Source organism: Vitis vinifera, chromosome 18, assembly GCF_030704535.1.
Source record: "Vitis vinifera cultivar Pinot Noir 40024 chromosome 18, ASM3070453v1".
NCBI classification, from domain to species: Eukaryota; Viridiplantae; Streptophyta; class Magnoliopsida; order Vitales; family Vitaceae; genus Vitis; species Vitis vinifera.
Genome location: NC_081822.1, coordinates 10239534 through 10258007, shown reverse-complemented (window position 1 = coordinate 10258007; position 18474 = coordinate 10239534). Strand labels below are relative to the sequence as shown.

At 35.0% G+C, this 18474-nt stretch overlaps 2 protein-coding genes across 4 annotated transcripts; one reads left to right on the top strand and one right to left on the bottom strand.

Annotated features, from left to right (window-relative positions):
* Window positions 1–6623, top strand: LOC100245551 (deSI-like protein At4g17486). 2 transcript variants are annotated; one of them, XM_010666357.3, is made up of 5 exons: window positions 1–324; window positions 2037–2126; window positions 3147–3393; window positions 5197–5484; window positions 5917–6623. In XM_010666357.3, the coding sequence occupies exons 3-5, from the start codon at window positions 3183–3185 to the stop codon at window positions 6159–6161; spliced, it is 744 nt and encodes a 247-aa protein (XP_010664659.1). In that variant the 5' UTR covers window positions 1–324; window positions 2037–2126; window positions 3147–3182; the 3' UTR covers window positions 6162–6623. The 2 variants fall into 2 exon arrangements, with proteins under 2 accessions (XP_010664659.1, XP_002283278.1); XM_002283242.5 differs by having other exon boundaries at window positions 3111–3393.
* Window positions 6624–8156: 1533 nt separating this feature from the next.
* On the bottom strand, window positions 8157–16657 carry LOC100267860 (lysophospholipid acyltransferase LPEAT1). 2 transcript variants are annotated; one of them, XM_002283265.4, is made up of 9 exons: window positions 15789–16657; window positions 15485–15604; window positions 15301–15338; window positions 14306–14370; window positions 13043–13111; window positions 12299–12432; window positions 9854–9994; window positions 8858–8921; window positions 8157–8543 (listed from the first exon to the last, which is right to left on the bottom strand). In XM_002283265.4, the coding sequence occupies exons 1-9, from the start codon at window positions 16641–16643 to the stop codon at window positions 8524–8526; spliced, it is 1506 nt and encodes a 501-aa protein (XP_002283301.3). In that variant the 5' UTR covers window positions 16644–16657; the 3' UTR covers window positions 8157–8523. The 2 variants fall into 2 exon arrangements, with proteins under 2 accessions (XP_002283301.3, XP_010664658.2); XM_010666356.2 differs by having other exon boundaries at window positions 8157–8921.
* Between the last annotated feature and the right edge of the window lie 1817 nt (window positions 16658–18474).

Sequence of the window (18474 nt, the reverse complement as noted above, 5' to 3'; positions counted from 1 at the left end):
GTGAGGGAGCAGCAGCTTAACGCACAAGTGAAGATAAAAACAGGAGAGAGAGAGAGAGAGAGAGGGAGCCTCTTAACTTCCCAAACTTGGGGTTATTGCTGAAATTTCTTTTTATTATCAATAAATTTGTTTGAGCTAGAATAGATAGTGGTTTCAGGAGGTGCAGTCACCGGTTTTGTCAGAGATGAGAGTGTTTCTTCATACACACCTAAACCTGCGCCTTGCCCACATGCTTTCTTGCCTTTGAAGACTCTACCACACTGGTTTTTTCATGTTCTGTCACGGCGGTTTGCTCCGTCTTTAATGGCGTTCGTCGCTGAATCTGTAAGTTTTTGTTTTTCTTTGCAAGTTTCTGTTTCTGATTTGCGAGCTCATTTTCTTTTTTGGGTCCGTTTGGGTGCTGAGAAAGCTCAGGAAAATGAGTGGGAGCTGGGAATCTTGTTTTTCTTTCTTTTACCGTTGTTGCTCGAGTAGGATCGGTTTAGTGGATACAATTTTTGCTCTCGCTTTTCTGATCTGGTCACCGGAAGGGGTGGTTGATTGTTCTGCTATATTCTGCTTTTTCTTCGCGGATAATTTCAACAAGATCTGAAGTAGTTCTTCTATCATCCCGAATTCCAATGCTAGCCCTCTTCTCTTGATTATCCGCGTGGCTATTCTTTCATTTTTTCTTTGAACAAGATACTGCAAATCTAGTTTCTTTGGTGAAGAATTTAGCTATTTTTTTACTCATTTAGAAAATGCAACACTTTGGACTGGTGGTTTTGGGTAAAATTTGTCGGATTGGACAACCTTATTCTTCTTCAAGAAGGATGAAAATGTCAGTGGTTTGGAGCTTGTTTAGGTCCATATTTGATGATCATCTTCTATGAATATATATCGTTGCATTTTGCTATGGGGGACTTTGGCGAATGTCCCCTAGTTGTAATGGGTTTCTGTCTCACACAGCAGAGAGGAGATTTTAGTAATTATGTACTTGGCCTAAGTGGTGGGGAGGCATTTAGCATTATATGCTCTTACTGTTGTTTGCTAATTATGATTTTAAATGTTTTTGTTTGCACCATGCCAAGTAATTCTTACAAAGATTTGATGAGGTTTTGGTTTGAGTTTTCAAATAAATTTTCAGTTTTTTGGTGTCTTTGATATTGACCTTTATCTTTTTCTCTTTTTTTTTTCCATTAATTATTTAGAGTGCAGTCAATCCTTCATGTGGGTAGTTTTCCGAGAGGGTGAATTCTAGGAGTTGTCACATTAGTCTGTTGATTCTCCACCATTATAATATTTCTTGAACAGATAATAAATCTTCACTTCTCTATAAAATAGCCCGTTTGGCAGTACCAGCCAAAACTCATACATTATTGCTCTTATCTGGTTCTTGGAAATAATGACAAAGGAAAGAATATGCTTTCAAATGACTTTAAATCTGGGCTCTGCTATTTTGATGGATTACAAATGAATTTGAAGTCCGATGTCTTTTAGAAATACTATGCATGTTTGTGATCATTTTGTAGTTGAGAGAGATTATGAATGAACCAAATAAGCTGTAAAAGAAAGGATATCCTTATTGCTTTAACCTAAGATTCAGGATCAGTTTATAGAATTTTGGGAACTTTACAAAGTTTTTTATTCTTGATAATGTTGTTGGCTTTTATTCTTGATAATGTTGTTGGAATATAACTAAAGGAGATTGAAAACGACAATGTGGCCTGCAAAGCGTTTGATTGAAGGGTGCTGATTAGAGTACTGTAGATAGATTTCATTTTGATAAAATTTCCAAGTCGTGGTCATTGTGGGCATCTCTGTTACAATGCCTTACTCAAGTTTCCTTAACAAATTCTTGAATTTGGGACTTCAACCCCATTCTGACCAGGATCAGTAGAGATTATTGAGATAATAATATGGAACAGTAGGTAGGTGTAATTAGATATAAAGTGACTGGTATGTTAGTGGCCTCCCACTAATACAGATACAGGCTTTCTTTCTCTGAACTGTGGTGAGGCCCCTTGTATTTTGTTGCTTACAATTTTTCTATGCAGGTGCTCCTTGTTGGGCGAAACTCCCGGAGTTTTTTCAATTTGCAAACATTACATCAAATTCAAGTTGCTTGACCGAAGAGTATCTGTAAGGTGAGAGCATAATCTGTGCCCTTTTTTTGACAGTGTCTGCTATAAATGGATTACTAGAGGTAACAGGAGAATAATTGAGGGAGGGCTTGATTAATAAAACAACTGGCTTGACTTAAGTTATTCCTTTTCTAATGGATGGCAATTATCCTGTTGATTTTTTATGGATTGTGGCACTCCATCTAACCTTCCCTTCTCCTCCTTGCTCTTCCTAAAAATATGAGTATTATTTACCAATTAGTTATTTCTCTTTCCAATTGAGAACTTCTCTTTAATAAACACAGCACTAATGCAAGCTCTTGACCTCTTGTCTATGTGCTATGCTGCTATGAGTAACATGTCCCTGTGTATGACAGGTTGTGCCCTCTTTTTAATTTAAGCTACAGTTGAGTTCCCCATCTAGTTTTGTCTGAGTTTCCTTGTCATTCCTGGTTTTCTCACTTATTCTGTCTTTGCCTATGGTCCCACCATCCCTTCTAGTCATACTCCTCTTTTTCTAGTGTCATTATTCATTGAAAAGAATATAAGAGACATTTGATATTATATATGATTTATTTATTTGCAGCATATTGGGTAAATGGCTATGACAAGAAGTTTTCCTTTTTTCTTTTTCCCTATTCAACTTTGTCATGGTTACTTGCAAATAATAGTGTAGTTGATTTTAATATTTCAGAAGCATGCAAACTTTATAATATTCATCAAACTGGATATGAGCTGATTTCCACTTAATCGATACTCCAAAACAGCAAGTTGTATATGGTTAAGTCATTAGTGAGTTTATGTGATATTATTGAGCAGCATCATTAACTATTTGTATGAGGAATTTATTGAATTAGAGATACTCATGAAGAGAGGATTGAATTCTTTTAGAGCATTTTGAAGTGAAATATTAAGTGCAATTATTTATACTTTGCCCTTTGGGATAAAAAGTTTAATGTGATCTTTTCCTCACTTAGTCGCTTGCTTTCCTGCTATAATTGTTATTAGTTGATGCGGTCACCCATACTTGCAAGTTGGTGCCAGGTCTTGATCCCTTGCTGGCTTCATCATTAAGGAAACATGAAGCTAGGATTGAAGAAAGGATGGAAGTCTATTGTGCCCCTTCGTTTGAGGGGCAAATCAGCAACTCGTTTTTGCATTTTTCCAAAGGTGAAGTCAGCTGGCTATGGTCCTGGAAATACACCAGTTTATCTCAATGTGTACGACTTGACACCTATGAATGGTTATGTCTATTGGGCCGGCCTTGGAATCTTTCACTCTGGTGTAGAAGGTAAGTTATATACTGTTTCTTTATCTCTTGCTTTTATCATGTACCTAAAATTTGGAGTTTATAGTCTTGGAATGAACTGTAGTTTGTGTTTTTCTCCAATGTTGAGTAGTTCTTGATGCTTGCTTGTTCTCACATAGTTCGCACTCAAAGCTATCTGGCCATAGTAGTTTTAACTGACTTAAAGATCTGCTTCTTGGGGGAAATGGATTCTCTTTGATCTCTCTATTTAAAAAAAAAAAAAAATAGCTGCTTTTGTTTTGTTCTTTGTGAACATGGGAAGGGATGGATTCGAGGGGGAAATGAAAAAAGAAAAAGAGAAGCTGCTTGCTAACTTACAAAACATTAAAAGATAAAACTCTTAATTGCAAAATGAGAAACTTGAGATTTAGCTAGCTGAGGCTCATTGGGGGAGCTAGGTTGTGTGAGCTGCTTGAGATTTATGGTTTGATGGATGCCCAATTTCAGGTAGTGGAAGATGTTAGTGGTTCTGTCTGGAGTTTGGAGTAGGGACTACAGTACAATGACCAGTCACAACATGAGTACATGTTGCATTAAATTGAATGTTACTTAGTTGTAAAATAAACCCTTTTTGTCAGATGCATCATGGTTACTCATTTTTACCTGTTGATTTTAATGAGGCCCCATATACTGCCATACCCTTACATGCATCTTCTTGCTCATTGCTTGTAGAGTTTGATGCATGTGAATAATATGAGAAAAACAATTCCAAGTGCATATTTTTGACATAGTAACATTTCAAGTATGTTACTATGAGTGCTAAATTTGTTATTGCTAGATAGAGGCTTCTCTCCTATCTCTGGCAATTGTCGAAGGGTCTACCGGACCATCCATTTAGAAACTTTCACATAAACTTGAATAAAACACAAATTAGATTAACTTAGGATCAGATTTGTATGAATGTTTTCTACATTGTGTGGTATATAGAACAATACAGAGCAATATTTGTGACAAGCCAGATGGTTGAATGTCGAGATGGTTGGTTACCTTGTTGGGGTGTCAAGAGGTACCCCTCTGTGTATTGGTTCAATAATCTTTCTGCCTATAAAGAAGGTCCTCTATCAGAGTATGAGATACACAACATATTTTTTTATATATAAAAATTAATTAATATTAACTGATTGGGAGAAGGGAGTGAAGAGAACTGGGAAACCTGGTATCCTTCTCTTTTGCACGTGCACTCAGCATGGACACGTGGACATTTCACTTTATGTTTGTATGCTTCATTTTTTTCTATTTAGTTGAGAGAGAGAGAGAGAGAGAGAGAGAGAGAGAGAGAGCAATGTAAATTAAAGAGAGTAAGTATCCAATTGGAAATATTAACACAACTTGCAGTTACCATGGCTAAATTCAAGCTTTAAGTTTCCATTTCTCAGTTTTTTAGCCCATTATTTGTTTTCTCATAAATAAATAAAAAAAGAAAAAAAAGAAAAAAAAGAAAGAAAAAAAACTAACAAAAACAGGAAAAAAAAAAGAAAAAAGAAATATATATTATAATATAATTTTTTCTCAAATGATCTCCTTACATAATTATATGGTGGCTTGTTGCAACCCTTCATGTGTTATCTGGATCGCATTAGCTGTGCAGAGGATGAATGAACTTCATCCTCAAAATGGATCAGGGAATCTAGATCAATTGGGACTAGTTTTTGTGCATTAGAAAGCAGATTAGTCTATTAGTCCTGCAGCAGGTAGCAAACATACATTATCTGTGTTCTTGTTATTTGCAAAGTGATCTTCAGCCGAAGTTTTTATTTTCTAATGCTGTTGTCATGCACTTCATAGTTCATGGTGTAGAATATGCATTTGGAGCTCACGACTACCCAACTAGTGGCGTCTTTGAGGTTGAACCCCGACAGTGCCCCGGCTTCAAGTTTAGGAAGTCAATTCTCGTTGGGACAACATGCTTGGATCCAATTCAGGTTAGAGAGTTCATGGAGCGCCACTCTGCAAGTTACAACGGCGATACATATCACTTGATTGTTAAGAATTGCAACCATTTCTGCAAGGACATCTGTTACAAGTTGACTGGGCGCCCAATTCCAAAATGGGTCAATAGACTGGCAAAAATAGGTATCCTTCATCATTCTGTTTATCACTTTGAGATGGCAGTTTGAGGAAATCTCATGCTTTATGCCTCATATTATTACTGCAATTAGCTGTATTTCCAACTCCTCTGGGCTATTTTATGCATTTAAATTTCTCTTCTTCCTCCACTTTTCCCCTTTATTATGTGTTGGCTTGTCTACTTGTGCTCTCCTTGGAAGCTAGTAGTTGTTGGTTGGCCAATTTGTTCAGGAGCCTGTGAGCAAGATTTATCCCCTTTCTATCTTATATGGCAATCTGCATTATGTGCATTCCATGTTTTGGTGGGTCACATGTTCCATCACTGACCTCCTGGGTGGCAATGAGGCCATCACACTTGACTGTATTGTGCTGCATGGTGTCTTTTGAAAGTCAATTATGTTAATGTAATTTTCTACTCATCTTTATTTATTCTGGCAGGTTCAATCTGTAACTGCATACTTCCTGAAGCACTTAAGATTTCTGCTGTTAGACATGACCCCAATTACCAAGAATATGATAGTGAGAAGAGGAGGCTGAGAAGTGCCTTCAATTGCCTGTCTTCAATCTCCATGCGGCAGAGGCAGTTGTCAACTTCCTCGATGTTTCTGCATTCACCCTTGAAAGGCTGCCTACCCCCTTGGGAATTGAGAAGATCTACCAATCGCTCATTGAAAGACAGATAGAATAGTCCTTTGAATCTCATAAACAAAATCCTTTAGGAGGGTGTCTCTGGCTTCCATTCATGTTTGCAGTGTGATGACCAATCTCCATAAGCCAAACAAAGACTTTGGAGGGTGTCTCTGGCTACCATTGATGTTTTCAATTTGTGACCTATCTCCATGCTCTAGGAGGTTGGAGGGTGAAGGGTGAATTTATGTAAAGAAGATGTTTTTCTTTGTCAGCACTGTAAGGCTGCATCTTCTCGCCTCTTTCAAGTATTTATTGTAAGTGCTTTTAGTGATGCTTGTAATCTTTGTGGCACAGTAATCTCCTGTTAGAACTCTTTATGATGCTAAACAATGCTTCTTTGCCATTGAAGAATCCAGTCCCAGATGGAGCAAAGCATTACCCTCGTTAAGAGTCTGATATTCATATTTGTCATCCTTGGCTAATCAATTACATGTCTTGCAGAAACTTTGTATCCATATGGTAGATTATTTTACTTAACCATGCCTGCTGTGTAAGTGGTTTCTCAGTATATGAACCCTTGAAATGTGATAGTAGTTTTATTGTCTGTGCACTAGAGCTTCTTTGATGGGTATTTTGCAGGTCTCCATTCTATGAAGCATTTGAGTTTTTCAGGTCTCTGATGAAAAGCTATGGCCACTATCATACCCATCGTTGTCCAGCTCCACTAATCCGAGGTCCCAACGTTTATTAATGCAGAGTTATCATGAACAGCTTGCCCGGTTGCTGCTGAATTCCCAATTTCTCGAGACACGGCTCAGTGGAATACAGTGATAAATCTTCATGCCACCCAGACCCAGACCTATCCCCCGAGCATTAAACCCGAACATACCACTGAAATTGATTTGTGCCTTTAAACTTTTGAGTCATAGGAGTTAGTAAGGTAATCTATAAATGAATTAAAATTTAGGAAGTGGTTTTCTTCCTTGTCAGAGCAGGTTTTTAAAACTATTTCACTTCCGAAAATAAGAAAATTACTTTCAAAATTTTAAGTAAACGGCAGCAATTAAAATGATTTTTAGGGAAAAATTAGAAGCCTGCTAAATAAAATAGCTTTTCTACGGGTAATGAAAGATAAGTGCAGGTTGTAATACTTGAACAAGGATGAGGACTACCAAATATTTGGCGACGAAGAAGTCGAGCGTGCTGAATAGGCAAAAGAAGAATGGGCCTAGACTACCGTGAAATGTAAAGCTAAAACACTAGTTATCATATGTGATATTTTACACTAAAAAAGAGAAAAAAGAAAAATCTTATGAATGAATACTAGATTGATAAATATTTCTTGATAAATATATTAAGAGGGGATCTACCACTATTTTTTTCTTCAAAAACACTATTTTGGCCTTAAAACTCTAAAATCACAGCATAACCATACATGGATGTAGTACTCCAAACCAATTAATATAGACTGACTTTATATATATATATATTTATTCTAATAAGGAAGAATAAGCTCCTGGCTTATCACTTAGAAGTTATAAGCGACTGAATATAATTCCATGCATGCACGCCTGCCTACAATCTAGTTAAATTCAAAGCAAAACCGAAGAATTCTATACAAGTCAATACCTAGAATACATTGCCTACAAGACGTCTGAAGCTGAGGCTTCAATTGTGGGCTAATACCAGTAAGACGCAGAAGCTCGCTTGACAGATGGGAGGCCGGTAACTGGTTCCCTCCATTCCAGGCACCTTGATGTAGATTTCGCAGCTGACCTGTTTTAATAACTCAAGCTTGAGCTTTCAAGGCAATCCTACCTATCATACCTTATGGACATTTGGTAAAGGTAGGGAACACAAAAACCAAATAAAAACCCAGGCATAAATGGGTAGTTGGCTCTGCCACTTAAAAAGCAAAGGGGCATTAAGCGACAATTGACTCGATGGGAAAGTTGAGGATTGGGGCCACACTTCATCAAATCTTGGCATTTCAAAATGCCAAGCACAAATATTTTACTAGATGCCATCAAGATTAAAAAAGACAAGCGTAAAAGCAACTGGTCATGAACACCATTCAAGAAACAGACATGAATGCCACCTGGCAACCAAGAATCACAACATAATCTTTCTTTTGATATTACATTCAATTGCATGCAGCAGTAGCAGCTGGACCTTATCCCAACCACCTCATAACTGAATGACAATTTTTTCTGGATCCCTTTCAAAAGGGCTAACCCCCTTCAAGATTGGCACAAAAGCTTCATGGTAATATTCCAAAATTTGGAGAAATACAAAACTCGTGGGACAACAAAAATGCTTCTTCTGAACATGATACCTATTATATATTTGTAAACCTTTTTTTCAGCAAAAAATAATAGAATCATACAATGAATATATACAGATGGTGTGTCCCAATTAGCGTTGGCAAAACAAACCTGCAGGAACACGAAAGAGATGCTTTAGATCAACATATTGAGAATATGACTTGACACTCAAAAAGAAACGCCAGGAAGCTCTGAGATTTGATGTTTTGTTAACAGAGATCCATGAGGACATAGAATGTATTTAAAAGTTTACTTTTTCTATAAAGAAGAGAAAATAAATTACAGGAATAACAGCACACCAATGCTTATTTGAATAAAGTGCCATTCATGGACAAAAACTAAAGAAACCAACTGGGAGTAGGGGGCGAAGCCATGATATTATCAATCGTCTTTCTGATGCAAAACACTAGGCAGGCTATTATTACCATTGAGAGCAGCATGATATATTCGCTTCTCAGCAAGTCCAATATCTGACATTATTAGATTACCCTGCAGGCAGAAAAGAAACAACAGATGAAATGTGAGATGCAACAATCAGGTAATCAAAATTGCATTTTGAACGGTACAGGAACCCAACATCCAAACAAAATAGTATAAACAAGAAACTGCTATTCCTTTCATGCTATAAGATAGTAATTACTTGATATGAGGTAAAATTTAAGGGTAACACCACCGCCTCATAATTAAAGAACCAAACCATCAAGAAGGCTATGTTGAAATCTAATCACCACATCCAAACAGGTATTTCTCTGGTCTCAACAAGTGACAAAGAAATTTTTGCATCTAGTGAACACAATTTGCCTACATCTGGTCGAAGGTTTTGTTTTTATTTTTAAAATTTATATATACATATATACATCCATACATGTATATAAACACATATGTATGTGCACTCTCAAGTTCCCTTGAATTATAAGTAGATTTGGTAGGTACATGACTGACCAATTCTTGTCCTAGCTTGTGGTTCTAGGCTGGCCCAAGGTTGCCTTTTCCAAATTTTCTTTTATGAAGTTGCTTTATCCCTTTAGGGATATATTGTTAATGGCCACAACCTGAGCAATCCTTTTCATGTTTTCATGTATTGATCAGTTTAAAAAGGAAAAACAAATTATTTTCAGAGTTTGAATCCATTATTTTACCATAGCTACAATGTTTGCATTTTTTGGTATTCATGCCCTAGTTCGGTCACTCTCCTATTGACATGTGCTTATGGTGTGTTCTTACATGCTTATTGATGAAATACTCTCTTCCCAAGTCCAGGATTCATTCTAAGTTTATCAAAAGACATCAAGGTATCATAGAAAATCAACTGTTCTAATATCAAAACATCTCTAACATTTGCAGAAAAAATGGGATTCATATTTAATTTCTAGATTGTGAATTAAGGTTCCAAACTCAAAAGCATTGATATAGGCACACACCTCACTAGCCATCAACTTTCGGACATTATTAGCATACAATTTTGGATCATCCTTCTCCTGCTGTGAGGGGATGTATACAGGTAACCTTGTTACTTCGATGTGATTTACAAATTGACAGAAAAGAAATATCACATGGCGCACCTGCAAATGAAGATACAAGTGAAACTAAATACAGAAGTCCAAAAGGATGCATATTTCTCCAAACATTGTTAGCAACAAGACGACACATTAAGCATACATTCCTGATTCATGTAAACTCAGCTTAGGAATCCAACTACAAACCACATCAAAAATAAATCAACCCAATGCAAATGGAAAGTTAAATAATCAGATTCTAACACATAACATTTCTTCTTTTTAGTGCTTTGAATGTTTTCCTAATTTAGGTTTGCATTATAAGAGAAGTGGAAGTGACTTAAGCAACCAAGCGCATTTTTTATTGCTCAAGATTGCTTCTCATGTAGTTTGAATTGTCACAAACAGATCTTAATACAGAAGTACATTTACATAATGGGTGAGTTCATGTAGAATAAATATTCATGGATACTGTTAACAGAACTGTCCAGCACACTTTTTTTTTTTTTTGATAAATAAAGAGAATTTCATATATAAAGAGACGCCAAAAAAGCGACTCAAGGTATACAAACCTATACACCCATCACCAAAAAGGCCAAAGAAAAAGGAGACCAAAATCCAACTGGCCCAAAAAACAGCCTTAATAGGATCCCAAGAACTGTCCAGCACACTTGAAAACATAGTTTCATAAGCTCTCCATCTTAAGAAAAACAAAATTTCTTTTAAGGGAATTAAAGAGGAGTTTTCTCAAAAATTGTAACTTCATTTTCAGTTAGTAGGTAGAAGTGATGTATCTTACACATGATGAAAGAAGTCTATTAAGAAATCAATTTCATAACCCCATTCCAGACACAAAAATTATTCATTCTACTAGGGTCATTTTGGCCCAATAGTAGCAACAACAATATCTAGTAAACTGCTTCCATAAAAGATCTAGGTAAAGAAGAGAACATGATATATATGTAGAATACATAAATAAATTTTGAAACCAAAAAATCTCTTCTGCAAAAGCATCTTGTCCGTAACTTAACTGAAAATTGATTTTGAATATATTCTACTTTATAGCACTCTTGTGTTTAACTAAACATGCTGTAAAGCACCTAACAATCGTGAAGAAATTTCAAGCAACTAAAAGTTGCACCAACTAAAGTCCAAAAGGGATGAAAGTAACAAGGCAATGTTTCCGTTTACAAGAGACAACTTATGATAATGTTGGCAATGAAGCAGAGATAGGTGGCATTTTTTTTTTTCCAAGAATTCCAATGATGGTTAAGCAGAAGATTGACTGACAGTGTGTAGCACTTGAATAAGACCATGGTGGCACTTGGATATTGTGTAATATATGATACTCAGCAGTGTGTAGCACTTGGATAAGACCAGCATAGTGGCACCTGTGAACTTTAGGATCATACTATGTCTGCAACCATTATTTTACTTTATTATTTCAATGCACAACTCTTGGATTTTCATGATTTACCTTAGCACTTGGAAAAGACCAGCATGGTGGCACCTGTGGACTTTAGGATCATACTACGTCTGCAACCATTATTTTGCTTTATTATTTCAATGCACATCTCTTGGATTTTCATGATTTACCTTTTCATGCATTTTATTTTTGGGCAACAGTGTACTAGTCTATACCAAGTTGAAAAGGAGCCATTACAGAGTTGTATCAGAACCCACCAATAATTTTATCAAGGCTAATACTTAAAATCACGAGCACACAACTGTAAGTTCTTTAATCTAGTAACTTTTAATCAAATGTACTTGTAAAGGCTTGATCAAGATATCAGAGAACTTTTATATCTTGAGAATAGAATAAATCCACACAAACTACAATAAAGACCTCTACTATAAATCTAATGAAAATAATGTTGGCTAAAAACATGGATGAGAAACTATGTAATTTGGGTCTCAAAAATTTCTAACATCTCTTCCAAGGGAAATATCTATATTCTCTGGTGTTAACCTTCCTGAATTGACTTCTTTATACTTTAGACCAAGAAGAAGACAAGCAGGATAAGCTAATTTCTGTAAATGATATATCATATGCTAAACAGGCTGACCGGTCTAATTGCATCAGCTTTGACTCAAAAACATAACTAGTATAGGCAAGCAAATAAAAAAAACTATAACCATTCAAGTTTTTTATGGGGTAACTAAAACCATCAAATCAATAAAAAGATTGAAAAAAAATATATATTTGCCATACTGGTAAAATGAATTCAACCACAAATAAAGCAAATTGTATAATGCAACCAACAGACAATTTTGGATTATACAAAATATGTATTAGATCAACATAGCCTTCAATACTTGGGTAATGTTTAAGGGATGGAAAAGGTGAAATTGCTTCTCAGAGATACTCACCCCAGATATGGAGTCCCAGGCAGGACTAAATCTCTGGTAAGGATATCTTAGAATCACAGGAAGCACAGGGGCTTTTGCTAAAAATGCACCTGTCTTGAATGGAAGGAGGAAACCCCCATTTGTGGTTGTGCCTTCTGTAGTGAACATAAAGAGCAAATTAAAACAACTATAAACAATGATAATGACAATGCAAAGACTCCATCCAAAAATAGATGGAGCAAAGAAATTTTATAATTTAATATTGACTTTGTCCATAAACAACAAAACAATTTAATCATCAAAGCTAAAAAGTACGACTACATTGACACGTCACACAATGATACTAGCACGTACTAATGAAAATTTAAGTTAATTATCCTAGATGTTGAACAAATAAAGAAGATAAAGTTCAGCAGCACATTATCTGAGCAATTTGGCGTTTGATCCCTTTTTTTTCACTTTCAGGATTTATGCTGACAAGAATTTGGCACAATAACAAGATTGTTGTTGAAATTAGCAGGTGAAGCATTTACACTTCCTGTGTCAAATTACCCTATCAAAGAATAGAGAATATCTAAATCTCTTAAACAAATTACTAAAATCTAAACCAGACCTATAACAAATTTTACAAATAAATTTTGGAGAAAAACCTTAATGTCCTTCTTCATTCATAACCTTAACTTCCTTATCAAAAAATTAGGAGGGAATAATCAAGCGGGTTCTAAAAAATATAACACTGTAGCAATGAAATCAAAGAAGAATAACCTGGAAAAAGCATCATCATTGGAGCAAATTTATTTTGATGAGCTTCACAAACTCTTTCAGTTACAACACCTGCACACAACACAGAGTGTTCAATTGGGAAAGGAACAGTTGTTATCAATATGGTAAAGCCAAAAGGGTACAGTGCACCTCTTGTTAGTATAAAAAGATATCAGATATATAAAGAAATATTTAGCAATAGCAGCCTTTTCGAGAGAACTGTCTTGGTAAAAAATGACAAAAGAAAGCGATTTGTTAATCATGCTTAAAAAATGAAGCAAAATGCAAAGTCATTTGATGAGTTATTGCTTGACCAGTACTCCAAAACTTCAAGGTCAAAGTTGCCACTGCACCAACACAGACCCAACTTTGACACCACCCAATGTGTGTCAATGTAAATGAGGCTTGTCCAAAATTTAAAAGAAAAATTTATAATTTAAGATATTACAGAAAGAGGACTAGCATGTGATGGAAATGGCAGGACTGTTTTTTCAGGGTTTCAGTAGAGTATGTATTTCTCGTCCACATTAAGCTATAATTGCAGATTTTTTAAAAATAGAACAAAACATAGAAGGGGTGCAAAACTTCTTCAGTTGGAGTCATCCAGTCTCTCTTCTACCTCCACAAAAGAAAAAACAGAGGGAGGGAGGGAGAGAACTTGCCTCCTCTTATGTAACCATGTCAAAACCACAGAAGAAAAGGACAATGGGGCATGCTTGTATGGATCAAAATTACTAGGTCATATATGAACTTTCCCAAAAAGTCATTTACTTTTTGTAAATCTGTCATATGCTTTACTGGTTGTTAATTTCAAATATAATGAATAATTGATCGATTTTTTATTAGTCCCAAATAAACTCATTTAAATTTTATATATCTTTACATAAAGAAAATGCATTTATTTACTTTGGTCCCTTCACTGTGAATTTTCAAAATTATTCTTACTCGCATGCCTTTGCCCAATGTTCACCTTCATGCTACATGGTTATTCAATTCTAATCCAGTATTTGTGAAGGACCTTTTCAGGTTTCAATAAAAAAAACCATGATCTGTCTCCTTTTGGAGTGAACTTTCTTTGTAATCATAAAAAATGTTTCTTTTGATATAAGGAATAGGTTCAATGGACTGGTATGATAACTATATGCCCACAAAGATATATCAAAAATTGGGAAACAGAAAGAAGACATGACCAAAAGGTATCCAAGCTTATTTATCATGCCACAATATTCAGAGTAATGGTAAAGAATGTAGAAACATAACATATACCTGCAACACCCTTAAAGTCAGATGATTTTGACTCCCGCTGGACATAGACACAACCAAGGCACTTGCTGTCAAAAACAAAAATAAGATGGTCAAAAACCACTTTATCCCATCTATTGTTTCCTATTAAGAAAAGATCTACTATATACATCCTGGGATAAAGGTAAGATAAGATACAAATTTATCACATTTAGAAGAAAATCATTATGTGTTCTCTAAAATGTATAACTCAAAACTGATTTTAAATTATCTTACAATCATAATAATTTAAATGGGAGCATGGGGCAACAAACACCCATGCTCTGTAACCTTTTCTGGTTCTACTCTCACCCATTACAATATCAGGCTCCATTTTCTCAGGTCCAAGGCCAGTACAAGCAAGGAAGTGAGCCATTCACCTCCCGGAGGAAGGGATGAAGAAAGAGCAATAGCACCATGGAACAATAAAAATGGTGCTGAAACCATCCACAATAATCAATATTATATAATTTGGCCAATAACTAACATCAAATATTGGATATGGGCTCTTAAATAAAGTCCATTTTGCAAAGATAGCACAGAAAGAAAGCACGTTATATAGGAATAGGAAGGTCACCAAGGGAGGGCTCATGAATCATGATACAAAGGCAACAACTCTGACAAGAAGTAGAACACATTCTTGTGGGGGATCCTCATATCTTGCTCTCTGTAAACTATAACACATCAAAGTCATGCTCTGACATATTATGGTTTTGTCACAGGGAAACATGAAAACTAACAATTTTCAGACACGAAAGTTGTGTGCTGATCCTGAAATAATATTGTAGTTTTATTAGTGGGAAATTTGAATGAATGAGTGCAGATGTCTTGCAACTTTTTGTGGGCTTGAACTACAATGCAAGTATCACATAAATGCGAAGAAAGAAATGTGGCACTGGCAGCAAAAATGGAATCCCATTGTCATTCTACTAAATAGTCTACAATCCAACATTGAATAAATAAAAATGATGTGAACCAACCTGATGAGACCAATTAGAGGAAGTTTAGCCACTGATCTCTTCAGCAACAAAATGGAGATAATAAGGGCAGAAATATGTCAGTATTAACACCAAATAAGGGCAGAGCAAATAAATTTCAATTAAATAATTTCATAAGTAACCTGCATAATGGCAGGAGATTCAGAGGGGTAATAAATGACCTGACCTTAGCAACAAAGCTCGGAAAGGAAGAAGACATGTGATACAAAATATCCAAGTAAGATACATGGTTAGATATTATTGCCCCGGGTCTTTCAGGTTCTTCATCTTCATCTTTGCCCTCGTCCTGATTAATTACAGGACAAAGAACTAACCAGGATCAATACACTCGATAACTTACCATATATTACCATAAAGAAAAAAAAATTAATGATTCACTTTATGGAAGAGAATCGAAATAGCAATCCAACGATTTTCTCCATGTAATCATCAACGCAAATTAGGGAGAGAAAAAAAAGAAGAAGACAAACCTCAGTCGTCAACGGATCCCTGTAGGTTACATTAATCCAATAAAACCCCAGCGTGAAAAGCAGAGCCCTAGAAAGAAACCTGCCACACTGAACAATCACAGCCCTTCTCCACCCACCCATGTGCGCATAATCCTCCTGCTCGTCCTCGCCTTCACGATTGGGAGCAGAAAATAGGGTACACACCCGACAAATCAAGTAGTAAACGACCAAGATAGTGAAGGCAACCACCAAACGAATGGGCACAAGCGTTACGAGGGCGAACGCGAGGAGAAGCTTCTCCTTCAGTGGGAGCTCGCCGCATCCCATGGGGCCGTAGGCGTCGCTGCGAACGTACGCAGCAAATTTCTTCTCGAGTTCCTGCAAGTTGTCCTGGGACACGACGGTGGAGTCGGATTTGAGGAGAGGGCGATCGTCTTTGGAGGAGACATCCTGGGAGTTGGACCTGGGATCGAGGTCTTTGAGTTCGGACTCCATCGGAGAAACCCTAGCTCTCTCAGCTGAGATCAAAGTGAAAAGAAAATTGGAGCGGCATTGGTTAAAATTAGGGACGACGGAGATTTGAGGAAGAAGATTTGAGAAAGGAATCCAAGTGATGGCAGTTTTAGATCTGGGAAAGGTAGCATCATCATCACCATCATCCCAGGAGTCACAGATGGTTGCGGATACTGGTGGGCGTGAATCATTAAAATATGATATACCGGGGTGGGTTTCAGGTGTTGGCAGGTCCACCGTAAGGACCGTAACAAGGATGGGAGAGACTGTGGTGGGACCCGCCAAGCTAGCCACTTCGGAACTTTCCACCAATCTACAACTTACATGTGTATTTCGATTATCCAATTGACAGGAGTGGGCCATTTACTAAAGATATTTCGAATAAAATACCATCCAACGGACTCTAAAAATACATTTTTATTAAAACCACTTTTATTTATAATATTTTTATTAAAAATAATTTTAAAAGATAATCATTTAATACTTATTTAGATATATTTTTAAATTTTAAATAAAATATAATAATCCTTATATAATTAATATTATGTTAGTTATATTCTTAAAATTTACTTTTAGTTGAGGCGGTTAATTGATTTAGAACTTACGAAATTGTAGGAAATGTTTTTATTTGATAATTTTTTTAAAATTCTAAAAAAACACTTAGAATGTAAAAAAAAAATAGTGTTTTCTAAGAAACGCTTCCGAAGGCCATGTTTGTAATTATAATTATAATTAATGTGGTGGAGTATATGATGTTTCTAGTTGCTTACTAGAAGAAAGAAACAAATGCGGGGTGGAGCATGATTGAAAATACAAAGTTTGCGTGGATGGATTAGTGAAATACGTGTACGATTCTTGTCATCCCCAATCAGTGTGACCACGACTCCTCCTAGATTCTGTAAGCTATAATTTTATTTTTTATTTTTTTATTACCTTATCATGATATTATCCCTAAAATCACTTTATCATCTTATTCGTGTCTTTTTAGTTCACACTTTCTTTTATTATCTCAACATATTCTTCACACGTCACACAATTATCATTTATGACAATTTCTAACATCGTACAATTACCATATTCTCTATGACAGTTTCCAACCACCGCAGTCGTACCACATTCATGTCTCTCTAATAGTCAATGTTTCTCCTACAATCAAGCTTGGCAGTTTCCACTGCCACCGCATTCCTACCACATTCATGTCTCTCTAATTGATTTAATTGATTTACAATTAAATCAATTTTAAATCTATTCTCTTATCTTTATTCTCATTTAATTATTTAATTATTATTCTTGATTGGATCTAGAAAAAATTGTGTAAAGGAATTTTCTTGATTGTTAATTTTTTTTTTCTATTTTAAGATGCATGATTGGATAATATACTGAATAATAAAAAGATAATTATGATAAAAAGTTATTTATGTCATTATGTATTTTGAACCATTATCTCTTTTTTCCCATACTAACTTTAAAATTGGAATCAAGAATGATACGACACAAATCACCATCACTTATTAAAAATTAATAATTTTAATTAATTTTTAAACATTTAATTCGTCTATCCCAGCTAAATCATTACTATTTATTAATAAATTTCCATTTAAAGAATTTATTTAAAGCAATGATGAACAAAAATCCAAAAGCTAATAGTAAAAATAAGATGAGTCCACGAAACAAAAACTGATAATCTTATATTATTATTATAATATATTTTCCCATAATATATAATTATATTAATAATTAATATATTTCATTTACTTATTTATGAATATTATTTATAGATATGTATATTATTCTATATATTATTTGAATTAATTTTAAATTATTGAAAATAAATAATTTATTATCAAACTACTCCTTTTAATAATAAGTTTATATATATATATATATAACCTCTCAAATAGTTAGTTTACAAAATATGTATTTAAAATAATAAAATTAAAAATTCCTAACCACTAATTACCTTTTGAAAGCATTATCACTTCCAGCTCAAGATGGCATATTAATTTAATTTCTCCAAGAATAATTATTATTAATAAATAAGGTGATGGTTTAAAATTCATATCAATACAAATAATTCCATTGAAAATACACGATTATGAAGCAATATCATATAAATCAATGTTAAATATTATAACTTAATAGTTAAAATTAATTTTGAAACATTAAATATCATTGATCTCTAGAATTATTATAA